This window comes from Onthophagus taurus, chromosome 3 (genome assembly GCF_036711975.1).
Source record: "Onthophagus taurus isolate NC chromosome 3, IU_Otau_3.0, whole genome shotgun sequence".
NCBI lineage: Eukaryota > Metazoa > Arthropoda > Insecta > Coleoptera > Scarabaeidae > Onthophagus > Onthophagus taurus.
This window is the reverse complement of record NC_091968.1, coordinates 17778302-17793009: the sequence shown is the minus strand read 5'-3', so window position 1 is coordinate 17793009 and position 14708 is coordinate 17778302. Positions and strand designations below refer to the sequence as shown.

The window sequence follows — 14708 nt, the reverse complement described above, 5'->3', positions numbered from 1 at the left end:
GGCAAGAGCGGCTGATCGTTTCCCAATTGACATTTTTCGGTACACGTATCCGGTATTTAGACGTATGGTTACGACTGCTGCACTGGCCTCGCCGACCGGACTGGTCTGATTATAGTTTGTCTAATTTTACATTAAATTTAATCGGAATTTAATCGAATTTCACTCGTCAATTGTTACTTATATACATATATATATTTTTTTTTGTTTTATATTTTTTGTATAATTTTCATTTGGTTTGCGTCTCTGTATGTATTTTTTCTGGCTTATATTGCGCTGATATTTCTGTTTGATTTCTTTATGTCAATGTTGTGATGCAGTATTATAGGGTTTGTCCCGTTCTGTATCCATTTGTATAAATAAATAAATAAATAAATATAAATAAATAAATAAAAGACTTATTAAGACTTACTAAAAGACGCACGGCAAAATCCGAAAGTTTCTAGTGTTAGTTTTAGTTTTAGTTCCAATTTTAGTTTAATATAAGCTACTTCTTTCCAATGATTTCGTGTTTTACGTTAGATAACTATAATATCCCAAAATCGCTAAATTGATATTTGCAAACAGTTTTTATGACATCTGTAAAACTAAATATGCTAGAAAAGAAGGTTATGGACGAAAATGATGTATAATGGACCATCACAACATTATCCGTAGGCATCTATAACTTAACTATGTTTATTAACGAATCAGCGCATTGAATGCCCAGAACATTTAAGATTTGACACTTTCAGCAAAAGAACGGCTTTTGTGTTAAAAATTAAAAACTGCGGATGCGATGATATTAATAAAAGTTAACCATAATACATCACAAAGACATAATCCATAAGCTATTTCTTTTCAATCGATTAGTATTTTACGTTAGATAACCATAAGATCCTCAAATCGCCAAATTGATGTTTTCAAACAATTTCTCCACAAGTATCTCTAGAACTCTTCAGTTACTTGGAGCTCCAAATGTATGTATTTTAACAAATATATCACAAATACTTTAACATCTGCGATAGGGATCCAAAGATGACAAAGAAATATTTTCTAAATAAACGTTTGTCTAAAATTACAAAATTGATTACTCTCTGATTTGATCTGACAATGAGTCCGGTATTGAAAGTACATTTTAATTTTAGATATTTATTACTTTTAAAAATTATATAAAAAAAAATGTTAAAATCATTTTAAATACAAAATTAAACTTAAAAATTACTGTTCCGTTAATATTTGGAAATCATGTGTGGGGTAACTGTTCCCATCATCCCTCCAAACTGTCAAACCTGTGTATTTAGCATTCGGTGGAAACACTTTGCCGATTTTCCATTCACCCTCATGGAAAACTTTTCCAATATAAAGCGTGTACCCGATTTCAAATCCTCCAACGACGCATTTATCCAAGAATTTCGCATCTAGTTGATTCGTGTTTACGAATTTCCATTTTAAAGCGCTAGGTTTAGGGGAACATAATACCTAAAAAAATGAATAATAATACTGTTATAATAAAAATGTGATAAATTGTTAAGAAAATAAATTTTTACTTTAATATTATTTAGAAATTCAAGTCTTTTCCCTGATGCTGCAGACACAGCAACTTTCTTATATTGATATAAAGTTCCTGGAATATTTCCACCACTTGCAAGAATTACTTGGGCAATATAAGTTCCATTATCGGTAGGAACTGCGTCGTTTGGAATTGTTCCTTTATAATCTCTCCAATACACATCAGCATCTAAAATTAATTTTTTTATAATTTTATGTTAATCCAAAATTTTTTAACTTACTTCCACAAGAAACAAAGATTCCTTGCACACATACCACAACGAAAATTAGTAAGTAATTCGTTAATAACCGCGACATTTTCGTAAACGAACACTTCAAACGTTGAATTGTTAATACAAAAGACAATCCTAATGGATTGTCTCGGCTTTTATACACATTCAGGTCTTTCAAATAATATGTAAATAAGCACAAGTTTAATTTCAAAGTGGGAAAAGATGCAAATATCTACTAAGAAATTCCAATCAAGTTGACACAACTTAAAATATTACTTTATTTATTATTAGTATTTTAAGCACAAAACCCGTTCTGTTATTGAAAAGGCCAAATTTTAAATGTTTTGGACATTAAAAAATAAAATTAAATTAAATTATTTTAAAAGATAAAACAAGTAGATGTAATACCAACAACAATTTTTGACTTCAATTAGTATTAACGAAAAAAAAAAGTAAAATAAATTAGCCATAACAGACATTGAATTCCATTTTTGATAAGAGTAAGAATGACAAAATTTTATACACCGATGAAATAGTATACCTAGTCATTGTAAATCTACGTCTTAAATTTAAGTTGTGAACGTCTGTTCTAAACCTTATTCTATTTACAAGATAAGGAGGCTTCCCTGAGTGAATAATCTTGTAAATTAGACATAAATATTGTACAAGGAAACTTTATCTCATACTCCATCTGCTAGACAACAACACAGGTGAAATATGGTCTCTACGCTTAACGCCGGTAACAAAACGTAAGTAAGAATTCTTAACTACCTGCACTCTCCGGTTGGATTCAGACGACAAACATGAACTATAGACTACACTATAATAATTGAAATTTGATATAACAAGACTGTCACAAAGTAAACGTCTTGTTTTTTACCAGACCAGCTCTAGAGCTATACATGGCATTTTTATTATTTAACTAAACTTAAAATAATTTGCAATAAGTAGTAGTATAATCTTCATTGCCTGTGAATCAATCGCCTGTGAATACCAAATTGTAGAGTTCTGCTGATTCATACATGTGTAGTCGTTCGTGGAACTTTTTGATTTTCGTTTGAAATAAACTCTTGAATTGTTTTAATGGTATTTAATTCCCAATTCGTTGTGTACACAGGAAAAAATATAGAGTAAAAATCAACTCTAAAACATGGTTCAGATCGGTCCAATTTATTTAGAGTTATTTTTTTGCACTATATAGTGTAGGTGAATAGATTAAAAATTTACACTAAATAGTGAGAAGATGGTATTTATTAAATAGTGTAAAATCGTTACTCTATAACAGTGTATTATATGTAATCTAACTAGATGTTGTCGTGACTCTAATTAGATACATTTCTAATCTAATCAGTGTAAATTATTAAAAATTCGCTCTAATTTTACTCTATTAATTGACAAAATATCACTAAATAGTGTGTATCTTACACTTATTAGTGTTAATTTTTAATAGGAAGTGGAGTATTTTTAGGGAAGTTTTATGTTTGTAATAAAAATCAAAATTATAAAATATTTGTTTTTATTTTTACTTGTAATAAACTGACCGGCAAAAAAAACCGGCCACTAAAATTTTGCCACAATTTCAAAGCTGGGTTTCTCGCGAACCACTCATTCGATTTTGATGATTCCTTTTTTGATCGACAGGTTGATTCTTCTGTAATAATCCTGCGATAGAAATTTTTATTCGAATATTAATTTGAGCATATACGGGGTGCAAGAATGAGAAAAGCATTTTTTCTCGAAATTTGTAATACCCTGTGGGGTGCAGATACTACAGCAGAGGGTGTTAACTGGAATCAAACGGTAACCCAATCTTTTCTGAACATTTTGTTTTTTTATTCACTCTATTATCTCTGTTACTAACGAAGATGCAGTGTTTTAAAGCGAACGCCTGTGAAAACAAGACAAACAAACATACAAAATCTAAGGTGGCGCGCTAGGTAGCGTATGTCAGTTGTTTCGAATAGTAAATTGACAGTTGTCAAAGATGCCGTTGTCAATAACTGATGTTGCGCATATTATTAGTTTAATTGAAGATGGCAAAAGTCAGCGGTACGTTACCCATACGTTGGGTATACCCCGAACAACAGTTAAGGATGCCTGGAACCGATATGTGGAAGCAGGAAATTTTACTATACGGCAAGTTTCCAGTAGAAGACGAGTAACAACAGCAGTTGATGATCGATTTATTGTGCTAAACACTCTGAGGAATCGTAGAACGATTGCTGTAGAAACTCGGCATCGTCTTCAAATGGTGCGTGGGGTTGACGTAAGTGAAAGAACCATTCGTCGAAAACTTGCTGAATGTGATCTAACTGCAAGAAGACCTGTCAAAAGACAGCGGCTGCTCCAGAGACATCGGCGAGCACGTCTTCAATATGGGCGCCTACATACGAATTGGGAAATGGAACAATGGGGTAAGGTGCTCTTCACTGATGAGTCCCGATTTTATCTCAGGTCACCTGATGGTCGAGAACGAATGTGGAGACGTCGTAATGAAAGGATTGCGACCTGCACAATTTCGGAAAGAGTACCTTTCCATGGAGGTTCGGTATTTCGACGCTCATCTCTGTTGAAAATGGCACGCTAAATGCCCACCGTTATATCCAAGATATTCTGCAAGAAGCTGTCGTGCGCTATTCCCATTTTATTGGTGACGGATTCATGCTAATGCATGACAATGCGCGACCGCACGTAGCACGTGTGGTTAGCGAATATCTTGATGAGGTGGATATTGAACGGATAGAGTGGCCAGCGTGCAGCCCGGACCTTAACCCTATCGAACATCTTTGGGACCAACTTCAGAGACGCATTCGTCGTCGTCCTGTCCTACCGGACAACCTTCAGGAGTTACGAATTGCTCTTGACGAAAAGTTTGCCGCAATGCCTCAGGAATCAATTACGAACTTAATCAGTTCGATGCCGCGTCGATTACATGACGTTATTTTGGCTCGTGGGAGGCACACACGCTTTTAACTTTCGTGTTATTTCTAATTATTACATTAAATTAAATTTGTTTTCTTGTTTATTTGTCTTTGTTTTTACCGCATATTAGAACTGAGAACAGATGTTTACAATAATGAAGGACGTCCGCAATTCTGTAATTCTAAGAAATGTAAGTGCTTCTGCAAAACTGTTTCGGGTGCCCAGTTTTAGTTTTCAAGGTCAGTGATTTAAGGCGCCACTTTTAACAATGATTAAAAATCTGTATAGGCTTCTTTGGAAATTCCCGGCCATACCATTACAGAACCAGACATAGTCCACAAATCTTTCATTTCAACGTCTTCATATTCGCTCCTGACTATCGGGTGATAGTAGACAAAACCACTACTCATTCCTCCATTGCTCCATCTCCCAATTCACATGTAAGCGCGCAGATTGAAGACGCGCACGTCGATATCTAGGAAACAGCCTCGGCCCTTTGGCAGCCTTCTTGCAGCCAGACCAGTTCTAGCAAGTTTTCAGCGAATGGTTCTCTCACTGACATCAACAACACGCACCATTTGAAGTCGATGCCGACGCTCCACAGCTGTCGTTCTACGATTGCTTAGAACAATAAAACGGTCATCAGCTACTATTGTCACTTATCTTGTTTTCACAGGCGATCGCTTTAAAATTCTGCATCTTCGTTAGTAACAGAGATAATAGAGTGAATAAAAAAAGAAAATGCTCAGAAAGGATTGGGCTACTGTTTGATTCCAGGTAATACCCTCTGCTGTAGCAGCTGCACCAGGGAGTTACAAATTTCGAGAATAAAAGTTTTTCTCATTTTTCTCACCCCGTTTATGCCCAAATTAAAATCGGAACGAAAATTTCTATCGCAGGATTATTACAGAAAAATCAATTTTTCCATCAAAAAAAGAATCATCAAAATCGAATGCGCGGTTCGCGAGAAAGCCAGCTTTGAAGTTGCGGCAAATTTATAGTGGCCGGTTTTTTTTGCCGGTCAGTTTATATTGTTATAACTTAAATTTAAAAAAATTAAATTCTATTTATATATGTCGCAGGGAAATGATAAAAACAGGGATTTAATCAAAATCCTAAGAGATTTGATCAATTCACTGCAGATGTTAAAATGATAGTTAGTTATTATCATTTCACTAAGAAAATCAAGGGATTTGATCAAATGCCTAACGTGATTTGGTGAAATGACAAAAACTTAATTTTTAAGTTAAGTATGTTAAAACATTTATCATGATAATAATTAAAATATTAATTTATTTTGTATTGACACATGTTGTGGATTTGTGACATCTCGAGTTACAAAGCATATTATTTTTTTTGCACATACATCTATTCGTTTTACATTGTACTTTTGATTTTTCACAAAAACACTTCTTGAATCCTTGACCTCCGAATAAGGACAATTTTCTAGCGATTTCACGCAAACTCAACGTAATCGGTGGGACGGAATCATTATATGTGGTAGTAGCTATTTGAACAGCGTTTCTAGGAAGCCAATCTTTTATTATTCCTACCGAAGTACCAATTTGAAATAAATTGTTTTTCGTATTTAATACGATACCCATAATGTTGTTCGCATCCAATGGACCTCTGTCAACCTTCGGAACATCAATCAAACCCACTAACAAATCTTTAAATTTCTTCGAAGAAGTACATTTCATTTTTTCAGTCGATCTTTTTAGGTTTTGGGCGGCATGTTCCCTTTGTTCTTTTATATTTTCTTGATTTTGGCATAAATAGCATAAAACTGTTGACTCGTCTCCTCCTTCTACCGTATTTTCACAAACAATACAAAGCGTTTTTTCTTCTCCGTCTAGTGCTGCACCTTTTGATGCACCTAACAATACAGATGTTGTATCAGCCGATATGGGAGCTGAAGTAGGGTCAAGAACAGGATCGAGTTCTTGAATCGAAAAAGTTGGTTCCGCTATTAATAAATTCTCTGTTGAAACTTGCGTTGAAAAATCATTATTTTCAGTAGCTGGAACATCTTCAGAATTGTCAGTTTCGTCAGTTTGTTGCTGTTTAAGAAATTGGTCTAGGTCTTCTTCAGTAACAAGCTTTTCAAGTAATTCTGCTGGAATATGAGTAGAGTGTAGGCCTATTTTTGGCTCTGTTCCAAATAACGCTTTGTACGGTGATCGTTTAATAGTACGGTGAAAAGAGGAGTTCTTCTGAAATTGTACAAAATAACAACCAATACCAGTAGTATAAGAAGGAGAGTTCTGGAGCAGGATTATCCCATATTTTGCGCTCTGTGATTGGTTGAAATGCCAATATGGCGGTCAAAAATTTAGAAACTTTTAGGGATTTTCATTTTACATGTTGGCAACAAATTTTATTTAGAAGTTGTAATCACACCGTATACACGGTATTACAAAATAAATTGGTCCTTTCACCGTACGATGCCAAGAGATTTATTAAAGATGATGGTATAGATATAGGTATAGATAGTTAGCTTGGGGTCATAACCGTATTGTTAGTAGTAGTAGTAGTGAGGGTACATTACCAACTCTTAAACCTTAAACGTTAGCTTTTTTTAGTATTGAAACAGTCGTCATGGAGTGTAGTTTGTTTATAATTCAAAGTGATTTCTATAGAAAGTTGGAGCATACCTACTTCTATCATTTAAGAAACTTTATCAAAGAAAATAATCTTGATGGTGTTAATACCATATTGGAAAAAATAATTATCCCAAACCAGATTTTAACATATCGAAATCTACACCTAGCTTCTGTTGAAATTTTAGAAGTAATTCTTAATGAAAAACTCAATTTTGATCATGTTGTTAAGCAATCATTAGAATCGCTTTATTGTTACGAGCGAAACAACAACAATGAATTGAAGGTTAAAGATCTAGAATCACTGACTAGTAACGTAAGTATTAAATTTACTGATGAAATGTATAAAAAATATTTATTAACTAATTTATTCGCTGATAACGAAGGAATTGTTTCTATTAATAATCTTATATGTAAATACCGTAATTTACGTTATTATTGTGATAAATTGATTTGCAATGCATTATATTGTGCAGACAATGAATTTGTAAAAAGATGTATACAAGTTTTCAAAGCACTCAACTATGAATTTAACTTTGAGCCGCTGTCGCGAATATCACACCAGAATATAATGGCATGGTTAATAAACAACATGAGAAATGGAGCTAAAGGGAAACCAGTTGGATGGCAATCCGGTCCTGATTCGGCACATTGGCCCTCTACAAACACACAAGATTATGTAGATGTTTTAAACCTAATAGAACCATACATAAGATTACATATTTAAATAAATAATATGTTAAATACCATTTAAAGTGTTTTTTTTATTTAACTTCTCATTTTTCTTACGTAATATTTCATACAATAATTTTTCAGTTTCTTCAATACGTCTCTTAAAACGATACCTATCTGCAGCTGCTTGCAACCATTCCGATCCGTTTCTAGCATTTTTGCTATATTCGTCTTCATCAATATAATACACATCTAAATCTTCTTTAAATTTAACACGCTTCATTTCAATGTATATTACTCACCTTTAAAATACAAGTTCACTGTAACGTTTGTTGTTTTTTTTTTTTTTAATTCTCCTTTTACTTTCACACACTTAGTCCTAATTGTAGCACGAATCATTAATCGTAATTTTTATATATTGACGGTCACCCTACTTTTATTTATATTAAAAAAATTTACATTCCCTCCACCCTCAGTAGTACCAACATAATTGAGATTCATTGCCAACATGTAAAATGAAAATCCCTAAAAGTTACTAAATTTTTGACCGCCATATTGGCATTTCAACCAATCACAGAGCGCAAAATATGGGATAATCCTGCTCCAGAACTCTCCTTCTTATACTACTAATACCCCAGTTTTTTGTACCATTGTCTATTAGCCAAGCTCGTAACATAGCTTCTACATCTTGATTCGACCGTTCAACCGATCCTTGACTTGCTGGATGTTTAGGCCTAACATTAACAATTTTGCATGTTGGCCACATAGCGGTTAGTTCTTGTATAACAGCAGCCGTAAACTCACGGCCGTTATCACTTTGTAATATTTTAGGACAACCAATTTCCAGAAAGATTTTTAATAGTTCTATTGCTACTTCTGCAGCTCTTTTCGAAGTTAAAGGACGTAGAAAGCTGAATTTTGTCCCGTGGTCCTGATAATGTAATAACCATTTATAATTTCTATCAGGGGTCGATTGTAAGTCAATTAACTCGACTTGACCACGATGGTTGAAGTCGCTAGACAGAATTGGATAGACAACGATTCCCTTTCTTGGAAATTTCTTTTTGGATTGACATACCGTGCACGGTTTCAAAAATTCTAGTACGACGGAAGTGGGGATGAAGTATTTGGATTTTAAACTATACAGCATTTTGTCGCGGCCTCCGTGTCCAGTTAACTGATGGGTGTCTCGAAGAATGTGATAAAATTCTTCCGTCGGTACTATTCTCACAACCAGATCAGAGTCAGATTTTCTCTTCAAAATCAAAGTTTTTTTACTACCTACTTCCATTAAATCGTATTTTTTTCCGTAGTAATACTGTTTATTTGTTCGTTGAATTTTTAACACTTGTGCTAATTTAAACTGTTCAACGGCTGTGATAGCTTCGTCTAACCTTACAGGAGTCCATATCGGCTTTTCTTTACTATCCCGCTTTCTAAAATCATTCTAATAACGTCAGCAAACTGTTCTTCACACACAAATGCGGTCTGTGTTTGATTTTTTCCTTCATACGAATCCATTTTTTACCATGCGTGCAATTGAACGACCTTGCGTAGTGTTTACTCTTGGACTAACTGGTGTGTGAATTGTTCTAGCAGCGCCCTCTAACTTGGGACGATGTTTTAAAACGCTAAACGCTTTAAACAAACTGTTTAAAAATTCAAACCGAATCAGCTTAGGGATTTGATGAAATCTCTTGATTTTCTTAGCCTTCCGAGTGCACAGTCTTTTTGAGTCACACGGAGTGCACAACGGGGTCTATATGACCCCATGTAAAGAATGTTGTTATTATTTAGGAACAAACTTTATTTGAGAAAACCAAATTATAAGAACAATATTTAAGGTCTATTTTACATTATAGATAAAAAATATTTTATTTATGACAATTAGAACATATAATATAAGAATGATTTTTACATATTGCAGTTTTACACTTAGAACAATAAAGGTTCGTTTTTTATCATCTTGCCGTGAACATAAGGCACATCTTTTGCGTTTTGCTGGTGGTCCTGGTTGATCAAGGTTTTGTTCTTGTCTAGGGGGAACTTCAAATCCACAGCGCGCAAGACTTAACTTTACCAAAGGTTGCAAATTTGGTATACCGGACCTTATCTGAAGTTGCGCTCTCACCAAACCTTCACCTATTTCACGTATAAATAATCGTCTAGAATGTGAAGTATCTCTGAAATAATCAGGTTTAACATCTCTGAAGATTACTTGACCATTTATTGTGCAAGCATTCAACATAAAATAGAAAATTACCATAGGCCAGCGTCGTGACCCTCTTTGAGTCGTGTACGTGGCACACAATTTATCTAATGTATCTATGCCTCCCTTTGATTTATTATAGAATTCGATTTCTTCAGGCTTGTTTTTATTTTCAGCTTCCAGTTTGCTTCTATCATCATGCATTGTACTAAAAATGATCACACACTTGCCTTTCTTGGGAACATACGACACCATTTTCCCCAGTTCTGAAAAACCTTCTAACGTAGAATAAACAGCTCGTTGTTTGTTTGCTTGGAACTCTTTGGGAATTTCGACCTTATTTTTTTTCAAAGTACCAACCAGTGTTAATTTTTTTTGCAACAAACTTTTTCCTAAGGGTATAGATGTATACCAGTTATCCGTTGTGATATTTCTTGCAGTATTGTGAATTGGAACGGTAAGATTCATGACTACATCATGCGCTAGGTTTTTTGCGCGTTTTTTATTTTCTTTGCCGGCATAAATTTTTCCAGAATAAAAGTAGAATGTTCGGACACAATTCATTCCAAAAATTTTTATACCGTACTTGGCAGGTTTATTCGGCAAATATTGCACAAAACAGCAACGTCCGCGAAAAGGACATAATATTTCGTCTATGGTAACGTATTCAAACGTATTCACTCATAATGTAGTGTTTCTGACAATTAACAATAAATGCTTCCCATAGATCGACTATTGCTGCCAACTTATTACCTTGCTTACGTATGTTTCTGGTTGTAATATCATCAAATCGAAGGTTGCCCAACAAAAATTTGAAACGCCTTTCACTCATGGCTGCATGACAAATGGCTGGTCCGTATGATGTATTCCATAGATCATGGAGTTGCAGATGAGACGATCTCATAACTCCGCAAATAAAGAGTAAACCGAACACTGCATATATTTCTGCTCGGTTTGTTCTTCTTTCATAGCTACATAAATTTACACGATTTTCTAGAACACTTTCAATTTTTATATTAGTATACTTGACTATCTTATCTACCATGTCACCATCAAAAAACAATGAAAATGTATCTTGAGGCTTCACTACCGATTTAGCAGCTCTCTTTGGACCAGGCAGGTGTAAAACTATATTCTTTGCCCTTGTGCGTGATGTTGGCTTTGGAAAACTATTCCATTTAGTTTTACCGTCTTTCCCCATAAATAAATGATTATTTTCTACTTCGTTTTCCAGGTTGTCGTCACCGTCACTTAGATCATTTTCAGAGTTAGAATCATGTTCACTAAAAGTTGAGTTTTCCTCGTCACTTTCTTCGTCTTCACTAAATTCTTGACAATTAAAATCCGTCGGTGGAAAATTTTTATCTTCTAATAGTTTTAACCATTCATCGTCGGATAGCCTTCTGTGACTCATTTTGACTTTTGAAACAACTTCCGTATTGATACGACAAAGTTAGGAACTACCGTACAGGTTCATGTTTTACAACAAACTGATGAACCTCTGTGGCTCTGTGATGAAGCTATACAGTTGAATGTAGCAAAGTAGGAAGGCCGGGGATTCACACAAGTAGTAATGTATAGATAGGTACTTCCCCTTTGTGTAAATAAAAGCTAAAGACGGCTCCAAATTCAAAGTATTTAAAGAAATTTCCTAAGAAAAAAAGGTTCAAGAAGTGCACTGTGGGGTCAATATGACCCCAATCAATTTTTTTTGGCCTTTAGAAACGCATAAATTTCAAATTCATTACAGATACATATAGAGCATTATAGTCTAGAAGATTATAAAAATTCATTAAATAAAAGATTTAATAGTTTAGAAAATACACACAAAATAATAAGTTGTGGGGTCATATTGACCCCACAGTGCACTCGAAAGGTTAGTGAAATGATACTAACTAACTATCATTTTAACATCTCCAGTGAACTGATCAAATCTCTTAGGGATTTGATTAAATTCCTGTTTTTATCAATTATCTACGACAGATACATATAACGTATATAACACTTAATTAATTTTAAAGTTTCCACCGAGTCACCATCAAAACTGCATCTAATGAGTCTTCTATAAGTTTCCTATTTGTATAGTTGCACCAAGTTGCACATTTTTACCAATCTTCACAAGGAACTTGTATGTAAAATCTTCCGGAAGTTCCACTAATTTCACATCATGAATGTTTTATTTTGGCAAACATAATTAAAATAAAAATAATCGTTCTTTCTTTCTATATCGCATAAATCAGGTCTCGAGACGCTATTGAGTTCCGACTCGTTTAGTAGATGACCGTTAAATTTTAGCTGTATCACACCACATGTTGATCACGTGGTACCAACGAGTAATCCCGAGCAAAATAGTGCGGTGCCTACGAAGTACCCGAAGGAAAAGTACACGTCTAGTGTAAAATTTAATGTTTTATATATTACATAACTTCACTAACATAAGTAAAAAAGAACTCTCCTTTAGAGAACTGTAAAAACTACTCTATTAAGTGAATAATATATGAACTCTATATTAATATTAAATATAGTGTACATTAGAGTTATTTTTACCATGTGATATTACAATTTTTACTCTAATTCTTTTTACCAACTACTCCAAAATTTTTACACTACACGATTTTTTCCTGTGTAGTTGCTTGTTTGTAATAAATCATTCAGCGTCCACAGCTATTCTAAGTATCTTATTTTGTAGTGGACACAAATTTTTCTGATTTGATTCTATCGCATTTCCCCATATCTCATAGGTGTTGATCGAATTAACCAAGTGTAAATTAGAATAGTGCATTCAGGTTTAAGGGAAGATTTCCTGTTTGTGATACTATATATTTCAGCTAGTCTCCCATAACCTTTATTTAGCTTCAAGTTGATATGATATTTCCAAGTGAGTCTTGTATCCAAATGAATCCCCAGATATTTTACTGCTTCTTCGTTGTTTTTCCACTCTATCTGTTTGTCGTTGATAACTAATTGTTGAGGGTGCCTTATATGTTTTAATTTGAAAATTTTTACTGCACATTTTTGTTCGTTAATGTCTAAATTCCATAGGTTGAGCCATTTGTTTACCTTGGTCGTAAGAGTTTGTAATTTAATTATTGCTATGGATAGATCTTCATCTTTTGTGAATAAGACTGTATCATCAGCAAACATAGCTTTCATTCTGAATAATTTGGGTGATATCGTGCATATAAATATTAAAAACAATGAGAGCCAGGAGACTGCCTTGTGGAACACCTACTTGTATTGGTGATTTGGAGGAGAAGCAGTCGTGGATTTTGGTGGAAAAGGTTCGGTTTATCAGAAAAGATAGAAGGATTGATTTAAGGTATTGTGGTAAATCAAGTTTAAGGATCTTGAATTTCAATCCATCCAACCAAATTCGATCGAAAGCTCGTGTAAATGTCCAAGAAGAGCGCTGTTGTGTACATTTTGTTTTCGAAACCATCTTCTATTAATAATCACACATTCTGAAGCGATTCTGTGTTGCCTGTCATTGCGATAGGTTTCGAAACCTGGTATGTTGAATTCCTTTGATTAACTTAAATGCGTTTCTGTTACGCATGCTATGTCTATGATAGCTATAAGGATGGCTCGCTGTTTGTTGATGCCGTTTGCATTCCAAATAAGAAGTGTTAGATTACGTAGAGTTGGCTGATTAGACATTGAATATTTTGGGAATTATGTGTGTTGTGATAAAATTTTTAATTTGTACTAAATATGGAGATATTATATTCATTAGGGATTCTAGTATATTTGTTATAACTGATTGAGAGTTGGTATCGTTGGAGGAATGATTTGGGTTTGTTGCTTGCGCGTAGGTTTGGGAAGGATATGCTGGATTGGACTTTGGTAGATGTTCTTGAAGTACTTGTTAACGCATGATTGGGGGTATATGTTACATTGGGTTTATTTTTGACATTTAAGTTTTTATAGTATGTGTAACCCTCGTAATTACCTGGGTGATCCCCTTGGCAGTTTACACATTGTGGTGGTGTTTTTCTTGATTTAGTGCAATCTTTAGTCAGATCATTTTCAGATCATTTGCGATGAGGTCTATGGCACAAAAGGGTATGAGTAGTTTATTTTTGTTTAACAATTTTACGGACAAAACTGTACGATATGAATAAAAACGTTTCAAAGCACGACGACACACGAGTGACTTCGAGCAATATCAACAAACTAACCAACCCCGTTTGTAAATATAATACCTTGAATCTTATCAGGATTAATTTTCAAACGATGATTAGTAATTTCCGTGCACGAAGGGAGATCATCTGGTTTAAAACTGTGATATAATTGCCTATCATCACAATGCTTTAATTTAGAAAATAAGTTGCAAGTGTAAATAGCAAATAAAAGTGGTCCAAGAATAGACTTATACATAGAATGATGACTCGTTATTATTTACTGATGTTTATAACTTTAAGATGATATCTTCCATAACAATATCAAATTCATCAAAAAGACCAAATTTTTTGTAATCCTCAGAAATTTCTCACCTAATTTGATACGTCGGCGTCGCTTCCATATATGACATTAAACTTCGCTTTT

The 14708-nt window shown here is 34.1% G+C and overlaps 1 protein-coding gene across 1 annotated transcript; it reads right to left on the bottom strand.

Annotated features, from left to right (window-relative positions):
• Positions 1-1090: 1090 nt before the first annotated feature.
• Positions 1091-1892, bottom strand: LOC111419970 (uncharacterized). The gene is made up of 3 exons (XM_023052860.2): positions 1770-1892; positions 1527-1717; positions 1091-1458 (listed from the first exon to the last, which is right to left on the bottom strand). Exons 1-3 carry the CDS (start codon positions 1843-1845, stop codon positions 1198-1200), a joined length of 528 nt encoding a protein of 175 aa, XP_022908628.1. The 5' UTR covers positions 1846-1892; the 3' UTR covers positions 1091-1197.
• Between the last annotated feature and the right edge of the window lie 12816 nt (positions 1893-14708).